The sequence below is a fragment of the Canis lupus genome, chromosome 16 (assembly GCF_003254725.2).
Source record: "Canis lupus dingo isolate Sandy chromosome 16, ASM325472v2, whole genome shotgun sequence".
Classification (NCBI taxonomy): Eukaryota; Metazoa; Chordata; class Mammalia; order Carnivora; family Canidae; genus Canis; species Canis lupus.
The window spans coordinates 60,491,658-60,512,831 of record NC_064258.1 but is presented as its reverse complement, the minus strand read 5'-3'; the positions used below and the strand labels follow the sequence as shown (position 1 = coordinate 60,512,831).

Sequence of the window (21,174 nt, the reverse complement as noted above, 5' to 3'; positions counted from 1 at the left end):
CTTCCCAGGCCATAAATGGGAGGGAGGGCCGGGCGTCTGGACGGACAAATAGCCTCGCCGTCCTCAGCCGGAGCTGCGTCGGGGCTGAGCCGGGCGAGGCAGGGCTTCTCTCCTCTGGGCCTGTTCCCTTTCTCTCCGGGTAAGTTCTCTCCCCTCCTTGCCTCATCCAGTTTGGGGCCCTGCGAGGAGAGGCAGCGAGCGCCGGGGCCGGGCCACCCCGAGGCCCTGAGCCGGGGGGCTGCGTCGGCTGCAGACTCCAGGTGCCACGGGGAAGCCGCCGTCTGGGGTCGCGTCCCGGGGGCTGTCCTCACGTGCCGCCGAGGCCCGGGGTGTCTCCGCGGGGCCTAGAGCCCATTCACCGGGGTCAGTGGTTTCACAGGGTCTGAGGCAGGGCCGCCGGGCAGCGGGGTCGCTCCGGCTGGGGGGTTCGCATCCCCACCGCCGGGCTCCATGCTCCACGCCGAGCAAAAGCGACACGGGCATCAAAGAGCAGGGGCAGTGGACGTCATTGCAGTGGAGTTTTAAATAAACCAGGTCTGGGTCACCCTTGCAGCGAATTTGCGGGGCCTGGGGCTGGGAGCGGGGCCTCCCCGACCGGCCAGCTCCTTACAGAAGCGAGGGGTCCGCGGGGCAATGTGAGGGGGCAGGCTGCTTCCTCAGGGCTGGTCATGCAGCCGCGTGGGCCGCGCAGAGCTCTCCGGTCCAGGAAGCTGCACATGATCCAGGGGCTCGATCGAACTTGATCCTGCTGAGGTGTCAGCACAGAAGGACTCAGGCTCCTTGGAAGCCCGGGCGCTCCGGGGCGGCCAGGACAGCCCTGCCCCTGCTGCCACGGCCCGGAAAGGGTATGGGGAGAAGCCCTGCAGGAAGTCCGCTGCCAGCAGTGACGCGTTGCCCCGAACTGGGTCTGTCACTGATGATGATTTAAGGGGCATTTTGTGCTCAATGACCTTTTCTTTTGGGACGAAGCAGTTTGGGAAGAGCTTCGGGGCACGGAGCCTGGGCAGAGCGGGTCCTGGGCCAGGCCAGCTGTGGGGGCCGAGTGCTCCCTTCCTTCCTCTGGAGCAGCTTTCATCCGGCGCATTCATCGCCCGAGGTCTTTAGCTGCACAAAGTGCCGCGTCTCTCACCCAGTGGAAGGCGGTGCATCGTGGCTGAGACGTTCCCGTGAGTTACCGTCCTTGGTGGCTTGAAAGCTGGGCTCAGGTGCCTTCGCGGGAAGGGTAGGTGCCAGCCCGTCACGGACGCGCGGCCCCAGGGCTTGAGGACAGGCTGCGTTTCACGTCCGGGGCATCACTCGCCGACGTGCGGGAGCCTCCGTGCTGTGGGGGGGCCGGGGGCCACGGGGGGGCCGGGCCAGAGTCAGGAGGGCCGGGGCCACTGGGTCTGGGCCGGGCGGGGTGCCGCTGGGCCGCTACCAATTCTGGTTGTTTGATGCTCTGCGCCAAGCACAGCGCCGAGGGGCCCACAGGGTCGGCAGGAGATGCCGGCGTTCGGGGTGAGCGAGGTGCGCGGGCTCCCGACCCCATCCCAGGTCTGCTCTCGGCCTCAGCGGTCTTAGAGCCTGAAGGCTGATGGCTCAGGGTGGGGAACCCCTTCCCCCTCTCCAGCATCGTGTCCCGCCCCCAGGGCAGCAGGGTCGCAGTAATCCCCAGGGAGCTTTCCACGCTCCGTAATTCTGTGACTCTGGAAGGTCGCCGTCTGGGGACCGTGGCTGTGAGGAGTCCGCGTGGAGGACGTCATGTGTTTGGCAGGACTGTCTGGTCCGCGCGGGGCTCGGAAGGCTGGGGTGGTGGAGGGTGCAGGTGCGCTGTCCCGGGGCGGGCCTGTCGCCCTCCCACCGTCCCTGGGTCCCTGGCGCGGGGCCTTGCCTCAGGCTCCTTCTTGATGATTCTCGTGTAAATGCCAAGAGGAAAGCGGAGCTCCGCTGGGAATCTCTTTGCCCTGTACCTGGAGGTCGGTGATCACGGACATTTAGGAATCCCGTCCGTGCATGTGTCAGAGGGTCCCTTGGCCCCGTAAGCCGTGCCGCGTTCCCTGTGGGTGGACGTCGGCCCCACTGCCTCGCTGCCCGGCATTCTGACCCACCCTGCAGGACGGATCTCAGCCGTTCCTTGTTTCCAGACACTTTGGTCAAAATGTGCCTCCTGGCCAGCATCCCCCACTTCCTGTGGCCTCGGCCCTGCTCCCCGCCCTCCCCAGCCCTGCGAGTCTACTTGTAACCTGTGAGGTGCAACTTTAGAGGATTGGATCGGAGCAGTGTCCTGGGGATAGGTTCCCTGCCCAGCTCCCCCTTCCCAGCCGAGGCCGACCCCCAGAGCCCCGCCGTCGGGCCAGAGTGACCTCTGGTTAAGTGTTCGGGTCTCTGGAGACCCTGTGTTTTCCTGCCTCCCACCTGTGCCCCGGGGGTGCCTGCCCCCGCCCCTCTCCACCTGCCAGCCTGTCCGTCGTCAAGGCTGTTCTCCAGCGTCACCTGCTCCAGGCGACCCCACTTGGCTGCCCTCTCCTGTTACATGTGTCCCCTGCGCGCTTCCCTCTGCTCTTATCTTGTATTCTAAGTATTTGTTTACGTCTCTAATCTGTGTTTTTTTTTTTTTTTTTTTTTTTTTTTTTTTTTTTTTAATCTGTGTTTTATTTTTGTCCTTATCACTCACATTGCTTTCCGTTGAGCAAGCTGCATAGTCTATAAATATTTGTTGACGCAGAATGAAAAGAAACATATAGCCCAATCTTCTGATTCCCTAGAGGCAAACGGAAAATGGCAACCGGTCCAGGGAACTTACTAGGCCTCCAGACTCCTAGTCTCACATTATTTTCACTTATATAATCTTTCTTCCATCCCCTGCCCCGCTCATCCCTGACCCCAAATGAGTTTTACCAATCGAAGTTGATTTTCCCCTTTGGAACAAGTTGCAGTGGTGGCGTAGACATTGCGGGAGCAGGACGGCCTCTGGGAGGGAGCTCAGCACCGCCTGACACCCTCTTTGCTCGTAGGTGTGCACGAAGATGTCTCTTGTCACAGTGCCCTTCTACCAAAAGCGACACAAGCACTTCGACCAGTCGTACCGCAATGTTCAGACAAGGTACCTTCTGGACGAGTATGCTGCGAAAAAGTGAGTTCAAATTCAGCGGTTGGATCGGTAGAGCTTTGTGGGCCTCTGGCATTAAAGCAGCTTTTCCCAGTCCTCTGGAAGCCGGTTTGGGGAGGGTCAGGGACGGCATGCCCCTAGTGCCAGAGGGGAAATCTGGCTCTCCTGGCTGCACAGCAAACTCCGTGTGGAGCGTCTTAGGCAACCCTGGTAGATCCCGTGGATCCTGGTAGATCCTGGTAGATCCAGTGGATCCCAGTGAATCTTATTGGATCTTGGTGGATCCTGGTAGATGCTGGTGGATCCTGCTGGATCCTAGTGGATCCCAGCAAATCTTGGTGGATCCTGGTAGATCCCAGTGGATCCCTGGTGGATCCTGGTGGATCACAGTGGATCCTGGTAGATCCTGGTAGATCCCAGGGAATCCCAGTAGACTGGCTCTGAGCCTCTCATTTAGATGATAAAGTCAGAGACTTTTTATTTTATTTTATTTATGATAGTCACACACAGAGAGAGAGAGAGAGAGAGGCAGAGACACAGGCAGAGGGAGAAGCAGGCTCCATGCACCGGGAGCCCGACGTGGGATTCGATCCCGGGTCTCCAGGATGGCGCCCTGGGCCAAAGGCAGGCGCTAAACCGCTGCGCCACCCAGGGATCCCAGTCAGAGACTTTTTAACAAATGTTTCTTGACTTTGCTGCCCCTCATACATATTTTTTTTTAAAGATTTTATTTATTTATTCATGAGAGACACACAGAGAGAGAGAGAGAGAGGCAGAGACACAGCCAGAGGGAGAAGCAGGCTCCATGCAGGGAACCCGATGCAGGACTCGATCCCGGGTCTCCAGGATCAGGTCCTGGGCTGAAGGCAGGTGCTACCACTGAGCCACCCAGGGATCCCCCCCCCCATACATCTTTCAGAACTAGGACCTGAAACGCCACCAAAATAGAAGGGCACTGAGAAGGGGCAGTGAGAGAGGAGCTCGTGGGGGCAAAGGAAAGATCACTGGAGCAAATGTCAGTAGTTTTGCTGCGATCATAATAAATATAGCGATAAGGTAAACACATTCAGGCCTCAGGGCTGGTGTGAAGCCACAGGTCTTCGGCCAGCTTCTGAAGCACAGCGCCCTCGGGGACGTGCCCCACACGCCCGTGGTCTGTGCTGATGGACAGAAGATGCTGCTGGGCGTGCCGAGCTGCGGCCAGGGGAGCTTGTGCGTGTCACCAGCACCCTATATTTAGACCTGCCTATGGCCCTTGTGTTGCCTCCCCGTTGCAAACAGCCAACCCTGCACAGCCCTCCCAGCAGCCTCTAGGAGCCTCAAATCCCTGGAGATATATATAATCGTGGCATTAGGCCAGGAGGCACCCGAGGGCACGGACGGGGAGTGGCAAGGGGAGGAGAGGTGCTCCCGTGTGAAGGGGCCCCTCCGAGGATGCGTGTGTGCAGATGGGGGCAGCGCCTGCGCAGGGGCGTACACACGAGCTCGTGTGCTCCGGGAGGTGCGAACACTGTGTGTCTGCACCCACGCGTGCCGTGCTCACTCGTGGTCGTGTGCCTGCATGTTTCAAGGCGCAGGAGAAAGGTGGTGCGTGTGTTGGGATAAGTCCGCACACGTCTCTAACACGCGTGACTGTCTCCGTGATGGCCCAGGCGTACCTCCAGCCGGTCGTCTTCCCAGAAGTCTCTCTCTCAGAAGTCGTCTTCCCAGAGAGCGTCGGACCGGGGGTCGTTTGCAGCAACCACCTGCAGTATCTGCGCAAAGCGGGTGAGCACCGCGCAGGAGGAGGAGGAGGAGCACGAGAAGAAGAGGAGGTGAGGCTGTCCTCCTCCCGCTCGCCCAGCGCAGAGCCCGGGGCATCAGGGCACCGGGGCCGGGGGCGGGAAGGATCCGAGGCCACGGAAGGGCCGGGGCCATGCGGGGAGCCCGGGGCCTCTCGTGACGGACCCTGCAGGGGTCCCGGGGTCAGGGAGTGCTGCAGGCTGGCTGCTGGCTGCCCTCTGCTCCTTCCGGCTCCTTCCGGCAGCAGATCCCGGCACGCCGTGTCCGCCCCGTGCTGTCCCCGTGGAACAGGAGGGCCCCCGACAGCGTCAAGTTAACGTGGGGTTCCCACCGGCCGCCCGTCTCGGGGCGAGCACCCAGCTGGGAGGTCCGGGAGGGGGACAGCAGCGAAGGCCCCGCACGGGCTGAGGCTGGCGGGCAGCGCGCTCCGCACAGGGGACCGGCCACGAGGAGGACAGGGACTACTGAGGACGTGAGTCTTCCCGTTGCTTCCCGATCACGGAGAAGCAGGTGCGGGCTTACGGGACAGAACAGCTCAGCCCCGTGAAAGCCTCTGCTGTCCTACCTGCGCTCGGTTCCCCTACTCCCCACACTGTTTCTAGAAAGTTTTCTCTATCGTCTGACACACTTAAAGCCTGAGGGAGGAAGCTGAGGGTTTGGTGGACGGGCTTCATTTTGAACCCTGAGCTGTGACTGAAGGGATCTGAGTGACGGGAATGTGCAGCCGAAAGGACCAGCCTTGCTTTGGTCAACCTTGAACGACCTTTCGAACGCCTTCTGGGAATTTTGAGTGCAAATTTTATGGCAAAGTAAGGATTTCTTTTGTGAGAGAATCACTTCACAATGGGCACCTTACCCAAATCTGGGTTTTCTGGTGCTGGGGTATTTAAAAAAAAAATGGTTCTATATTTATTTAGGGTTTGGGCAGGAGGAGTGGGAAGACTGGACCTTTTTGTATAATTTTATCAGCTTTTCCTTCTTGTGACCTTGAACATGTCCCAGAAACTTCCTGTGCCTCCATTTGCACAGGAGGGAGTGGAGGGAAGTGGTGCTAACTGGGGAGGTCGGGGACAGGGTGCCGTGACTCCCGTGGTCTTGGCGCGGGACAGTCCTCGCGCGAAGCCTCCCTCATTCCCGCCAGGCTGGGCCCCGAGGCCGGCAGCTGAGCGGCAGGTAGGGCGCCCGCCTGCGTGTCGGGCTCGTCCGGTTCCTCACCTCCCGTGGCAGATGCTGGTTTAACGTAGGGGACGAATCGGTCCTTCTTGAAAGATGAATCGGTGGCTCCGTGGGTGGGTCCGTTTGAATTACTGCTACGTCTTCGTGTAAAATAAAGACCAAGGAGGCGTTGGCGAGTCCCAAGATCCCAGCACGGCCTCCTGGAGGCGGCGCGGACCCGAAACACCGCTTTGGGGCCTTTCCTCCGTCCCAGCGAGAGCCAGGCCTCTGTGAGGCCGTCCGTGGCCTTGTGCCCCCGGGTCCGTGTGTGAGGGGACAGTGGGCAGGAGGGGCCCGGGCGGGCGTGGCGGCGGGCCCGGCGGTGTTGGGGCACTAGAGGGCACTCCGGCCGGGTGGACGGCACCTCGTTGTCCACACTTACAGGTCGAAGAAGCCCGATTTTGTATCTAATCCTTTTTACTCTCCTGGAGCGCGGAGGGCAGCTCCCCCGGGGGCCCAGCGTGGGTCCCACTTGAGGAGCGCCTGGGGACTGCGTGTGCGGCGCCCGGGCCGTCTGTGCCCCCACGCCCCTCTGCGGCCCTGGGAACAGCGTGGCCTCTCCACCCCTGCAGGTACCAGTCCCTGGTGGCTTCTTACGGAGAAGCCAAGCGGGAGCGTTTCCTCCGGGAGCTGGCCGAGATGGAGGAAAACGTGCACCTGGCGCGCTCACAGGCCCAGGACAAGCTGGACAAATACGCCATTCAGGAGATGGTACGGGGATCTCCACGGCTCCCGGAGACGCGTGGCGCTGTCGTGGTGGTCTCACGGCGTGCGTGTGGCCTGCCGGCACAGAGCCTCGCTCACCCGTCACGCGGCCGCTTCCCACGGTGCACTGACCTCTGCTTGCTTCCCGGGACAGGTGGAGGACAAGCTGGCCGGGGACAGGCACTCGTACCTGGAGCGGATGCGCAGGGCCCCTGAGATCCTGGTGCGCCTGAGGTCCCACACCGTCTGGGAGAGGATGTCTGTGAAGCTGTGCTTCACCGTGCAAGGCTTTCCCACCCCCGTGGTGCAGTGGTGAGTGCGCGCTTCTCTGTCCCCGGGGTCCGAGGAGGGCCACACGGCACTTTCTCCCGAGGACCTGGTAACAGTTGGTGCAACGTGCGGGTGCAGAAGACCCAGGTGAAGGAAACGCACGGCACGCACCCCATTCCTCGTCCACCTCGTGTGCATCTCCATGGGGGGCAGGTTTGCGCTCCCGCGTGTGCACTCCCAGCACCCGCCGGCGCTTCTGCTTTAGCGAAATTAACTCAGCTGAGTTTTTAGAGGATTTTCATGTAAGAACAAGTTCCTCCAGATGCCCTGGGTTTACATGAGGGGCTCTTTCAAGTCTTGGGAGACCCGCGGGGGGAGGCCTGAGCAGCACGCTGTGGGACCGCGTGCGGTGCTGCGGCTGAGCCAACCTGGTGACGTCAAGAACCAGGAGCCCAGGCCCCGCAGACCCTTTGTGTTTGTCCGTGTGTTGCATACATGTTTGTTTCCCCACTTGCTAGGAGTGATATTAGCATTACCAAAGTCTGTAGCTTGCTGCCGAAACCCAACACGTTTTCCTCAAAACCCAATTGGGGCCCTCAGTCCGGATCAGAAGATTAGCACCGGGCCGTGTGGCTGTTTGCCCGGCAGGCTGGGGAGACAGAGGCCTGCGGATCCCAGACCCCAGGGAGACGAGGTCCTGCTGTCCTGGTGGGGCGGGGAGGCCAGCTTCCTGCAGTCGGAGTCGGGATCCAGCACGCTTTGATCCTCTGGACTCTCCAGAGAGGCTGGCCTGGGACCTGCTAACACCGGCAACATTTTTTTCTTGGGTCACGATTTATCCCCAATTCCTCACGGAGCCCAGGGCGGCGTCCTGCCCTCCCTGTCATAGGTTGGGAGCGGCCCAGTGAGGCCGAGGTCTGCGAGTGCTGCTCTCTCCCGCACATCGGGCAGATGAGCCCGCGGGCCCAGGTCCTGGAAGGGGCGCTTGCAGGCACAGAGCGAGCCTTACCGGGGAGCCGCAAGGAGGCCTGGGACAAGGCGCAGACTCCACTCTGCCCACGGCCTGAGAGGAGGGTTTCCCTCGTGCAGGTACAAGGACGGGAGTTTGATCTGCCAAGCAGGAGAGCCGGGGAAGTACAGGATCGAGAGCAAGTACGGCGTGCACACGCTGGAGATCAACAGGTACGGGCTGGGCGGGCCTGGCGGGCCGGGCCCGGAGCTCAGGGCGCCCCAGATCCACGGGTTCCCGGGACTCCGCTGGTGTTCCTGGGTTAGTCTGTGGGAAGAGCTCCCTTTGTCGTGCTCCGTGTGGGGCCCCCGGAGGCAAACCCAGGGGCTCTTCCAGCCTCCAGGCAGAGGGAGAAGCAGGCTCCATGCAGGGAGCCCGACGTGGGACTCGATCCCAGGACCCTGGGGTCACACCCTGGGCCGAAGGCGGCGCTAAACCGCTGAGCCCTGGGCTGCCCAGATTTGTCATTTTTAACCAAAGGAAGATTCTGCATGTCTTTCCCTGTTCCCTGTCTCTCAAGGAGACCGTGGCACCCTGCAGGGCGCCCCTTCCCCAGCGCACCCACCCTCCCGCGGCCCGGCTGTAGCCCTCGGGTCAGCGGGCCCCGCAGGGACCCGAGGAGGGACCGTTGGGCTCCTGCAGCCGCGGAGGCCTGGCCTCGGAGCCCGATCGGCCGCGTCCCTCGTGACTCTGCACGGGTCACTAACTCCTCCCGAATCGCGATATTTTCATCTGAGAATCACTATCAACAGGGAGATGATAAAAACGTCACCCCTGCCGGCGTCACGGGAAGCACCGTGAGGAGGCAACCAGGCCACGCAGATTTTGGCCTGTTCCATAAACGCGTGTGTGCGCGTGCAAGTGGCACGGGCTCCAGGAGGGGGGAGGGAAGCTGGCGCAGGCAAGTAACCGGTAAGATGTCGACGCACAACTTCACCGAGTGCTGCACCGCTGACGAGCAGAGCGGCCACATCCCCAGGGGCTCGATTCACTTAGAGGCGAAATAATCCGCAGTAAAATAATTCTCGGTGGAGATGCGCCCCCGGCCGCGGACAAGTCGCAGCTCGACCCGCAGAGCCCGCGGCTTCTCCCGATGCGCTTCCACCCACGGGAGTCTTTCCCTTTCTAGGAAGACCTTCCAGTCGGTTCTGTGAAGGAAAAGGTCAGGCCGACGAGCTTTATCCTGGGACCCCTGGGAGGCCCAGGCCCGGGTGCTGGGAGGGAAGTGGGGTGTGCATCCCAGGAGAGGGCGGGGCCGGGCGGGGAGGCGAGGAGGAGGCCAGACTTGCCGCACAGACGTGGTGGGGTGGGGGTGAGCCTGGCGACCCGGTTCCTGGGTGCTGAGGCGCCTGCTGGGCCTGGGGGGGGGTCCTGAGCTGACCTAGGAGGGTCCCTGCTGGGCCTTGGGGGGGGCCCTGAGCTGACCTAGGAGGGTCCCTGCTGGGCCTTGGGGGGGGCCCTGAGCTGACCTAGGAGGGTCCCTGCTGGGCCTTGGGGGGGGGCCCTGAGCTGACCTAGGAGGGTCCCTGCTGGGCCCTGGGGAAGGGAGGAGCCCTGAGCTGACCTAGGAGGGTCCCTGCTGGGCCTTGGGGAGGGGAAGACCCTGAGCTGACCTAGGAGGGTCCCTGCTGGGCCTTGGGGGGGGGGCCCTGAGCTGACCTAGGAGGGTCCCTGCTGGGCCTTGGCGGGGGGGGGCCCTGAGCTGACCTAGGAGGGTCCCTGCTGGGCCTTGGCGGGGGGGGCCCTGAGCTGACCTAGGAGGGTCCCTGCTGGGCCTTGGGGAGGGGAAGACCCTGAGCTGACCTAGGAGGGTCCCTGCTGGGCCTTGGGGGGGGGGGCCTGAGCTGACCTAGGAGGGTCCCTGCTGGGCCTTGGCGGGGGGGGCCCTGAGCTGACCTAGGAGGGTCCCTGCTGGGCCTTGGGGGGGGGGCCCTGAGCTGACCTAGGAGGGTCCCTGCTGGGCCCTGGGGAAGGGAGGAGCCCTGAGCTGACCTAGGAGGGTCCCTGCTGGGCCCTGGGGAGGGGAGGACCCTGAGCTGACCTAGGAGGGTCCCTGCTGGGCCTTGGGGGGGGGCCCTGGGGAAGGGAGGAGCCCTGAGCTGACCTAGGAGGGTCCCTACTGGGACCTGGGGAGTGGCCCTGAGCTGACCTAGGAGGGTCCCCGCTGGGACCTGGGGAGGGACCCTGAGCTGCCCTAGGAGGGTCCCTGCTGGGCCTTTGGGGGGGGAGCTGAGCTGACCTAGGAGGGTCCCTGCTGGGCCCTGGGGAAGGGAGGAGCCCTGAGCTGACCTAGGAGGGTCCCTGCTTGGACCTGAGGAGTGGCCCTGAGCTGACCTAGGAGGGTCCCTGTTGGGTCCTGGGGAGGGACCCTGAGCCGACATAGGAGGGTTCCTGTTCCAAGGTGGGGCTGGGGTGAGGTTCAGAGCCTGACCCCGTAGGCCCAGGGGAGGCGGCCAGCCCCCACCCCACCCACGGGAAGTCCCTCCGACCTCTCTGTGCTTTTCCTCCTCACACTCACTGGTTCCACCACTGCCTCCTGCAGGTTCCTCAGCTTGGGACTTGGGGCTGGTGCCGGGCCTGAGCCCCCCGTGCTGCCCCTGTGCCTCCCTCCAGGACGGCAGCTGCTCGGGAGTGGCCAGCCCCCTGCGCCGGGCTCAGGGCCTCCCCTCCTCACCTGGCCTGGCAGGTTCCCCATCACCAGAGCCGTCACCTCCCCTGCACGTTGCTCACGGCAGGTGTTACCACCTTATGATGTGGCTGAAACTTTGTGACAAGTTATTACCCTGCTTTTTCTGGGTAAATTGGAGGCTCTTTCAAAAAGCTGGAGGGCCTGGCGTCTGGGCCTCCTGGTGCTGTTTACTGAGAACCTACTGTGGGTCAGGAGCAGGTCCGGATGCTTGAGAACAGGCCCCAAACCCAGGTCTTTGAGGTCTTACCACCCGGCATAAGGAGCTGAGCCGGAAGCACAGGAATACAGTGAGCCCCGCGGTAAATCAGGAGGCCGTGGTCGCAGGCGTGGGGGCTGTGGGGGGATGAGCCCTGGGCCTCAGGGTGGGCTGGGGGGGGTGAGCCCCGGGTCAGGGCCTAGTGTGGACTGGGGGGGGGTGAGCCCCGGGTCAGGGCCTCAGGGTGGGCTGGGGGGATTAGCTCCGGGTCAGGACCTCAGGGTGGGCTCGGGGGATGAGCCCCGGGTCAGGGCCTCAGGGTGGCCTGGGGGGGTGAGCCCGGGTCAGGGCCTCAGGGTGGCCTGGGGGGGTGAGCCCGGGTCAGGGCCTAGTGACAGGACACCATCGGGGCGAGGCTGCGGGAGATGGGGGGGCCGGGCTGTCGGTGGCCACTGGGGCGGGAGGGCTCAGGGCCTGCAGGCTGTGCAGGGAGAGGCAGGGGGCAGGCCAGGCTGCCGGGCAGGGGCGCCCTGGACGCGGCCTGGTGGAGGCTGCGGGTCTGGGCCCACGCGTGTGCCGGGCCGGGGGTCCTCGCCGTGGGGTTGGGCCGCCCTGGCCCTGGCTGAGGCCTCTGAGAAGGAGGTTGTCTCCTCCGTTTCCCACGCCTGCGGGATCTGAGGGCCTGGAAGCCCCGTGTGGGAGAGCGTCGCCCTCGGCGTGGAGGCTGCGCCCGCGGCCAGAGCCGTGTGTCCCCCTAGTGCGGGGCTGTTGGGTCCCGCGGGTCAGCCTGGGGTCTCAGTGGGGCGTCCAGGGCGTCCAGGGACTCCGCTCCCCGGCGTCAAGTATGAAGCCTTTCCCTTAGTCGTGGGGTGGTCGCCGGCCCTGAACCCCACGGGCGTGGGCTGCACCCGGGCCGCAATGCCGTGGGGTGCGGCTCGGCCCGGCCTGGCGCTCGTGTGTCCCCGACCCGGCCGCGGCTGCCGGCGGGGCGGGGGGGCTCCCTGGGCTCAGCTGTTCATACCGCAGTGCTGAGTGGCCGTCATTCGATCCGGGCGGCCGGGCGGCGTGGAATGTGCTGGCCGCACCCGGGGCCGCGCGGGGGCGGGGGGGCCCTTCCTGCTGCCGCCGGGGGTGACGTGAGCACCGGGAATACTCCCCGGCCGCCGCCTGGATTCTTCAAGTGCTTGTGACCCCGAGCCACCCGCCCTATAGGCTCCCAGCATCGTCCCGGGTCCGCGGTGCGAGTCCTGCGTCTCCCCGGGCTGGACGTGCTCCTGCCGAGCGGCCTCTGGCCTGCTGCCCGTGCCCCTGCCCCGGCCGCAGCTGTCGGGCCCGCTCAACGCCCCGTCCAGGGGGACGCTGGGCCACACCAGGCCAGGCTCCGAGCCCTCGACATGTGTCCCCGCCTCTTTCATGGGGACCCCACGGCGTGTGTTTGTCCCATGTGGTTGTTCAGGCGGCGCGTGGGGACCCCGAGATGCGGAGGTGCCCGTGGGCTCTGCACGGACCGAGGTCCCTGTCCCCCGGGAACCCGTCCTAGGGAACACGAGGCCTCCCAGTCACCCGGGGCCATGTCTCTGGGCGTGGCCTGGGGGGCGGAGAGGGACCGTGTCCTGCCGGGTCGTGGGAGGCCCCTGGGTCCACAGGCTCCCCCGAGACGCAGTTCTGAGTGGGGTGCGGTCTCCTCACACCCCGCATGCCCGCCGGCCCCCGTGTGCTTCGTGTCTGCACCAGCGTCCCAGTCCCGTCACCTGCTCGGGGGGCACAGGGCCAGGCGGGTGCGCTCGCTCATGATCCGAGTGTGGCCTGGCGCGCGTCGGGGAGCAGAGAACATGCACAAGCCGTGAGACGGGGTGACTGTCCCGGAGCCCCGGTCAGGCCCCCCACTGGGTCAGGGCTCCCCACTGGGTCAGACCCCCCCAAGGGTCAGGCCCCCTCCCCCTGATCAGGCCCCCACCCGGTCAGGCCCCCCCATCCCGTCAGGCTCAGCCCTCGTCAGGCCTCCACCCCCGTCAGCCCCACCGCGGGCACCTGGGCGACTGCAGAAGTCAGTGGGTCTGAGCGGGGCCCATGCGCCCGACGCCCTGAGGACGCTGCCCTCCTCTCGTGGGTGATGGCACGGAGCGGGGCGCAGGCACCCCGAGCACGGGGCAGGGTCCAGCTCCCCGGTGAGCCCCGTCCGCCCGCTCAGTCCTAGGTGCTAAGAGGCCTGTGGCGCTCACGAGCGAGCCGGCTCTGCCCGGATCATTCTCCATCGGAGCAGCCGCTCAAGGTCTCAGGGGAGATGCTCCGGGTGGGGGCCGCCTCCGCCCGGACTCCCGCGCCCCTGGCTCCCCGGTCCCCGCCCCGCCCCTTCGGCCCGGCTCTGCAGACACCGCTGGGTGCACGCGGGCGAGGGAAGTGTTGGCGCAAGTGCAGGATCCCCCAGATGCCGCGGCCAGGCCCTGGGTCCTCGGGGCACCGTGAGCTTTGGTTCAACCCCAAGCCTCGAGTAAACCTCCTGTTTCCCGAGACTGGGATTTTCCGTGTTACTTCGTCCCGGATGGATGTGGTCCCGATGCCGCTTCCCGGGTGGCCAGGGGACGACAGACACCAGCTTCGTGCGCCTCGTGCACCACACGCCCCAGGGGTCACATCCCCCCCCAGGTGCTGGGCAGTGCTCCTCTCCTGGGGCGCTGGAGGCCCCAACCCACCTGCCAGAGAGCGCCCGGCATTTAGTGGAAGCTCCTGCTCCTCATCCGGGGTCCCCACCGCGGGGTCGGGGGGCCGTTGGTCGCGGCCAGGAAGTGAGCTCCCACGTCTGCAGGGTGGTTTGGGGCCAGGCTGCGCAGGGGCTCCACCCGGGGTCACGGGGTCAGCTGGCCGCGGGCGCCGGGTCTCTCCGGGGGGACACGCACCCTCCCCGTGGGTGCTGCCTGCGGTGGGCGCAGCTCGGACACCTCAGGGCACCGCCGGGTGACCGTGAGCTTTGGGGTTGGGCCGTAGCGTCCCGTGCACACGCGGAGTCCCCGTTGGGGGGGGAGGATTCCCTGGACGTGGAGGTGACAGGCGCCCCCTTGGCCCCTACAGCCGGGAAGGCGGCCCAGTTGGGGTGGCCCGCGGGAGCCCAGGCCGCCCGGACGGAGGCAGCTTTCAGGAGAGCCGCGAGCGTCCGCAGGGCAGAGGGAGGCCAGGCCGGGCTGCAGCAGACCCGCGTCTATATAACCCCCTTCCCAGGGTGGACCCCGCGTCCGTCCTACGTCACCCCCGGCAGAGCATCGAGGCCACATGAGGGCTTTGGAGGACCGTGCTCGGATCCGGGGGGCCCGGGCCCCTCCAGACGGCCGGGCCTGAGGACGCCGCCTCCCTTTCTCTCCCCCAGGGCAAACTTCGACGACACCGCGACCTACTCGGCCGTGGCCACCAACGGGTACGGGCAGGTGTCGACCAACGCCGCCGTGGTGGTGAGACGTGAGTGGTCCTCAGGGGGTGGGGGGCGGGGGGCGCCCCCCATGGCCCCCACGCCCGCCGCCTGCGCCGCTCACCCGCCTGTCCCGCAGGGTTCCACGGAGACGAGGAGCCGTTCCGCTCGGTGGGACTCCCCATCGGACGTAAGTCACCGTTCCCCCCTCGCGCCGAGAACCTGCAGGGGACGTTACTTCCTGGGGGTCCAGCCTTTCCTTAAGTCCCGTTTCCAAAGTCCCTGCGAGTCCTTCCTGGCCGGGCGAGCGCAGCGACGGTTCCGGGGCCAGGGGGACCTGGGGCCCATCACCCCTCTCCCCGCTGTGCGCCCCGAAGCACAGGTGACCCCGTGCAGCCGCCCCATCAGGAGGCGAGGCCAGTGCCCCCCCCCCACCCCGGGGCCGGGCGGGGAAGCCGGGTGACACGTCGCTGTGCTGTAGCCTCTCGGGACCAGGACTTGCCGCACGGCCCGGCGCCGGGGCTGTTGGATGGTCTGGGCACGCGGCTCAGGGCGGAGCTATGGTGGCCGTGATTCGGGGTCCGGGTGTCGCAGGTCCGGGTCGGTGACGGAAGCGCCGACCCCGGGCCTGCGGGGGAACTGGTGGTGCCCCTGGCACCGGCACCCTGTCAGCCGTCAGCCCGTCTGCACCTGTTGTTCGGGGTTGTCCCGGGTCCCACGCTTGCGGCTCCTGCAGGAGCTTGGATGGGCGCAAGGGCCGAGTCGGGTGACCCCTGCCTGCTGTTGGGAGCCGGGGCGTCGGGAGGTGAGGGCAGTGCTGGCGGAGGGGACACCAGCCCCGGAGGTTCCTGCTCCCGACAAAGAGCTCCCTGCGATGCACGTGTTTCCCAATTGTAGATTTTTTTTTTTTTCTGTTAAGACTTTCCTGCATTTTCTTCCGGGAGCTTCTCCTTCCCTGCTAAACATCATATTTTTGAGACTTATTTTCGGTGCTGGGGGCCTGTGGCTGATCGGGTGCCGGGCCTGCACCGGAATCGCGCACCGGTGTGTGCGGCCCTGACGCAGGATCCCGCCCCGCCCTGTGCCCCCGCACACCTGTGCCCCCGGGCAGGCCTCAGCGTCTCGCAGTGGGGGCGGCCGAGGTCACGTGTCGGCCCAGCGGGCAGCCGTCTTCCTGGGGCCGAGCCTCTTGTAGCCGCTGCCACCCCCACCCCCCGATGCATCCTCACTGGGCCCAGGGCTTGGACGTGACCGTGGGGACACGTCCGGGGATGCGGCTCCGCGGGGCGGGGGGCGCGGGGAGCTGCTCTGGCGCCGGCCCCTCCTGCTGTGACCGTGTCCCCTCCCCGTGCAGTGCCCCCCTCGTCGGTGCTTCCATACATGCACTTCGACGTGCAGTTCTTAGAGAAGTTCGGGGTCACCTTCCGGAGAGAGGGCGAGACGGTCACTCTCAAGTGCACGCTGCTGGTGACGCCGGAGCTGAAGCGGGTGCAGCCGCGCGCCGAGTGGTACAGAGACGGTGAGTGGGGCGGGGGGGCGGGGGTCACTGCCCGGGGCTCGGGGGGCTCTCCCGCGGGGGGTCGCTGCCCCGGGGCTCTCCAGCGCGGCTGTCCTCCCCCCCGGGGCGTGCGCACCTTCACCTTCTCTGGGTGGGGGCCCCGCAAGGAAACCGGGTCCCACTTGCGTTTACTCGGGACCTGACACGCTGCAAAATAGGACGAAGAACCGTCAGCCTGCCCGCCGGGTGCTGAGGGTGTCGGGGGGAAACAGAGTCACGGAGCAGGTGTCGTCAAGGCGCGGGAAGCGTCCCAGGACAGGGTGCAGGGTTTGCCCCCAACGTGGCGGCGACCACGCGTCCTGGAGCTGCAGACACTCTCCGTGGCCCGGGGGGCCGTGGCGCCTCGGTGGCCCTGGGTGTGTGGGGCGCGTGTTCCGAACCACGGTCCGGCCCCTCCCTGCACCGAGTGGGCTTCTCGGAGGTGAGGGGTCAGGGGTTAGGGGTGCAGGTGCCCAGGCCCCATCACCGTCAGGCCGCCGGGCTGGGGAATCCCCGTGGGGACAGCGGAGACCACCCTCTCTGGCCTCTCTGTAGATGTTAAAACGCAAGGGGATTGTTTTTTTCTTTTTACTTTTTTTAAAATCATGGAGCCCTGAGGCAGCAGGAGGCTGGTGCGCCCGAGGGGACGCTGGCCCAGGAATGCCGCCCCCGCCGGGCACCCGAGGTGCAAACGAGAGGCCAGGACGCGGGGGCGAGGCCAGGACCCGGGTCGAATCGGGAGAACCAGGGCCGCTTGTGTTAAATCCCGGGGCGCTTGGCTGTGGTTTGCGCTTGAGGCCGACGGGGCCGCAGACGGGTGACCCCGCTCAGGGACCGGCTTTGGGCTGGGCGCTCCCTCAGGGGACCCGCCTGCGGCCGATGGCCTGTGACCCCCGTGTGCCCCGGCTGCACGTTGCCTTGGGTGTGTGACCCGCTGCAGAGGGCGGCAGGTGCCCGGGCAGGGCCAGGGCCGCAGGCTGTGCGGGGACCCGCATCTCACTCCACCCCGGCTGGCGCCCCACCTCCCCCTGAACCCCCTGCCTCACCCTGACCCCCATCTCACCCTGACCCCCCATCTCGCCCTGACCCCCCGCCTCGCCCTGACCCCCCATCTCGCCCTGACCCCCCACCTCGCCTTGACCCGCCCCATCTTGCCCCAACCCCCCCGCCTTGCCATGACTCCCCGTCTCGCCCTGCCCCCCCCGCCTTGCCCTGATCCCCCAACTCGCCCCGACCCCCCGCCTCGCCCTGACCCCCCCTGCTCCCCACGCCCCAGGCTGGGGGTCGAGGTACAGGCGCCGCGGACCCCGTTCCCCGAGGCCTCGGGAGCCGTCGTCTGCACTCCGAGCCCGTGGCCTGTCGTCTGTCTGTCCTTCCTGGGCTGGGACGCGCTGGGACGGGACTTGGCTGCCCGGCGTGCCCCGATTTACGTCTGGCGTCCTTGGCTGCGCCGTGGGCCTGGGCTGATCCTCGGGAAGGCGAGAACCTGGTAAAGCACCTCCAGGGGTCTGCTTTCCCGACGCCTCTGCACCTTCTGCTTTGCCTCCGAGGTGCCGCGTGGGGAAAGTCACGGTCTGGGACCCGCGTGGCCCGAGCCTGGAGGTGCAGTGCCGGGCACGACAATCAAACACGACACTTTCCTTACATGGACGTGGTTTTTATGGCAAAAAGCTCCAAGTTATGATGTCGTTCACGGAGCAATCGGGGCCACCCCTTGGCTGTAGAGGGCGTGTCGGCGCCGAGCGTTCACGCTAACCCGGGAAGGCGCATCCACGTGTGCCCCGGTGCCAAGCCGTGTCTCGGCGACAGAGGCCGTGATGCTGCGAGCTGCAGGGCTCCGCACCGCGCTCGGCTGGGCGCTGCTCTATTCCTTCCCTGCTGGGCACGTTCTCGGGTGACATCGCCCTCAGGCACCTGCTCCCTCCCGCGTGGCCCCAGCGTGCTGGGCACCCAGACAGCGCACCCGCCCCAGGCCTCGGGCTGACGTCCGGTCTGCGCTCCTGCGGGAGGGACGCGGGGCATCTGTCCGCCCTCTCCGACCCTGGACGTAGCCCCGGAGGGCGCGGTGGTCGCCCCTCGTCCGTCGGCTGCCCCTGGCTCCTCGCCTTCCGGGCTGGCTCGTCTTCCGGGCGCCCGTGGGGCTGCTGGGAGCCTTGGGGGTCCTCCGCTGTCGGTGGCGACGGCACCTGGCGGGCTGTCGGCACAGGGCAGAGGCGGGGGCCCAGGGGGGTGGCCCCGGGCAGGCAGGTGGGCCCGGCCGGCCGCCGACCCCACGAGCAGAGACACGCTGTGCCTGTGGCTGCGGTCGCTGAGCGTGTGCTGGCCTGCGGACGCCTTCCCCACGGAGTGGCCCACGGCGCGCCTGCCCCTGTCGCGGAGCTGAAGCTTCCCTCGTCGGCGTCGGGCCCGCAGGTGCGGGGTGACCGTGCGGCGACCGCTCTTTCAGATGTGCTGGTGAAGGAGTCCAGGTGGGCCAAGATGTTCTTCGGGGAGGGCCAGGCGTCCCTGTCCTTCAGCCACCTGAACAAGGACGACGAGGGCCTCTACACCTTGAGGATTGTGTCCAGAGGGGGCGTCAGTGAGCACAGCGCCTTCCTGTTTGTCCGAGGTGCGAGGTGGGGGAGGGCGCGGGAGGGGGGGAGGGGGGAGGGGGTCACGCGTTGAACCAGAGCTAGAAGAGGGACTATTATAACTTAGAGGAAAAGATAAAGGAACAAATGCAAAACATACGCACTCGCCCTCCCCGCCCCCGCGAGACAGCACGAGCTTGCAGGCCCGGGTTCTAGAACCTCCCGCAAGTCTCTCCCCGTGTATCAGGTTGGCGTTGAGCGTCCCTTCCGTTCTCCGCCTACGCCCTCTGGCAAGATGTTTCGCCCCATAAAGATGCAACGGGTGCAACGTGGTGAAGCTGCCGGGGCTCGCTCAGCCGCAGGGGGGACGATAACGCACATGGGGCTCCGTGATGCTTGAGAAAGATCACCTGTGGCTCCATGTCAGGGAAGCCCTAGCTTTTAATACGTGGAGGAGAACGGAACGAGGCGTGCCGCGCTCATGGTCACGGGGCGACCGCAGGGTGCATTGGGGTCAAAGGTGCGGCCAGGCCGCCTTCTGAGGAGCCGGGCCGGCCTTCTGCGCCCTGTGACGCGCGGCGGAAAGCAGTGCTTCCTGCAGCCTGGTCTCGGACGGGCTCACGGGGTGCAGGGCCGTAGGGGCCCGGCCGGTGCAAAACCCTGAAGGACAGACAAGTCTAAGGTGATATTTCTCAGGCGTTAGAAAGGCCACGTCACCCTCATTTCTTCGGTCAGTTGACGTGACGTTACGTGACCTTCAATTTTGGGATCGATCATGAAAAATCGTAGACTTGAGTGTTTTATGGAGGATGGAACGTCTTGGCTTTCAGAGCTCAGACACGCGTTCGCTTCTCGTCGTCGAGTCACGGGGACGCGAGGGTTAAGCAGAGGGTCGCCCGGGGTCGAGGAGGTAGCCTGAGTTAGAGACGCAGGCAGCAGGCCTCTCGGCGCCGCCGCAGGCCTTGTCTGTGCTCCCACCACTGCAGACGCCGACCCGCTGGTCACCGGGGCCCCGGGCGCGCCCATGGACCTGCAGTGCCACGATGCAAACCGCGATTACGTCATCGTGACCTGGAAGCCGCCCAACACGACCACCGAGAGCCCCGTCATCGGCTACTTCATTGACCGGTGGGTGCCCGCTGCCCCCTTCCAGGGCCGGAGACGTCCCTGAAGTCAGGGTTGGCACGTGAACCCGCTCGCTTGGATATTTGTCTGAACTCAAGTTCGTGACTCTGTTGTTGACGAGATCAGGTTCCTCACTCCGGTTCTTTGGCGCTCCAGGGTGTTGGACCCGTCCCAAGTGGCGGAGCCGGGGAGGGTAGCTTTCTCGGTGTTGTCTTCGTTCGCTGGTTCGACACCCAGCGCTGGGTCCCCTCCAGCTTCTCCAGGCGCGTTGAACCCTGGTTCCGGGTTCTGGGGGGCATTCGGTCCCGCTTCTCCCTCTAGAGGAGGAGAAAATGGGCAATACAGACGCACCGCTGGGAAGATTGGCCCGTGCGTACCCAAGGTCCATTCTTCATTGAATTAGGTGTTGTTGCTTCCAAGCAAAAACAAAACAAAACAAAACAAAAAAACCAAAAAACCAAAACGCTGACATTTCAAAACATACAATACTGGAATTTACCTTTGAGTTACTTTACTGACGTCAGTGTGGGTCATCGTTAAACCCCTCACGTTCCACTCCTTGGCGCTCAGGGCCTGGGAGGAAACCACGCAGAGCCAATGAATTTACTGGACGTACCATTTATGCCCCAATTACGCAGTCCGACCACCGAGGGAAGTGGTCGTCAGAGAAAATGAGTTCAGACGTGAGAAACGGGGTCTAGGAGACTGGGGCACAGGACGGTGGCTCGGGGGAGGGGTTTAGGATGCCGTATGTATAAAGCACAGTAAAATAAGGTGTTTATTTCAGAAAAATCAACGGAGTCTGGCTGCCCTTTGGCATCACGCTGGTCTTGTTTGGGTACAATGTTTGCCATCAGGATGATATTTGGGGGATGCTAAGGTCAGATATGAGGGATGCATTGGTCAGGGTTTACCTTGGATTTAAAAAAAAACAACCATCAAAACAAGGCCATTTATTTTCTGTTTTCCTGGGGCTTTTGAAAAATTTTCCAGCCATTTGGCAAAAACGATTTCATGGCCCTTCTCAGTAGTGATCCGTTCCCCTCCCTCCTTCCTTGAACAAGAGGATCACCACAGGACGTTCGGGAGGGGGCGCCGGCTGCCCCTGCTGCCCCTGCTCGCCCTCCTGCCCTGCCGCAGCCCGGGTGGGGGGCGTCCCGCGGCCAGACTCGGCGCTGACCACGTCCTGCCGTAGCCGGTTGGCACAGGTCGGTCGCGAATGTGCACAAAAGTCCCGAATAATCCGGAGAGAGAGGGCGCGGGTTCTTTCTAAGGCGCATGCGCAGCCCTGGCTCAGAGCTGATTCCCCTGAGCTTGCCCTGTTCTCCTGGGGATCTGACATGACCTTCTGGTGCCGAAAGTTCTCAACCTGGGAATAGTGGAGCCTGATCTCGTCTGCGTCTCCAGGTGTCCGGTCAGGACTTAATGTTTTCAAAAGACCCCCAAGTTCCACGTGAGACGTGCTGGGAAGAACGGACCGAGCCGGCGTTGGGAGAGATTGGGATCCTCGGGCGCGGCCCAGGGGCGCCCGCAGGGGGCAGGCAGGGAGGCCGCCTGTGCCTGTGCGTCGGGCGCGCGGGGAGCTCAG

The 21,174-nt window shown here is 65.1% G+C and overlaps 1 protein-coding gene across 1 annotated transcript in view; it reads left to right on the top strand.

Moving 5' to 3' along the window:
• MYOM2 (myomesin 2) overlaps positions 1-21,174 on the top strand; it is a 51,408-nt gene continuing 30,234 nt past the window's right edge. The window contains 11 exon segments of the mRNA XM_049094895.1: positions 1-139; positions 2,994-3,112; positions 4,741-4,902; positions 6,658-6,796; positions 6,945-7,102; positions 8,150-8,242; positions 14,316-14,404; positions 14,494-14,544; positions 15,709-15,873; positions 18,338-18,499; positions 19,448-19,589. Of these exon segments, the coding sequence (XP_048950852.1) occupies positions 3,006-3,112; positions 4,741-4,902; positions 6,658-6,796; positions 6,945-7,102; positions 8,150-8,242; positions 14,316-14,404; positions 14,494-14,544; positions 15,709-15,873; positions 18,338-18,499; positions 19,448-19,589 (1,268 nt within the window). The 5' untranslated portion in view covers positions 1-139; positions 2,994-3,005.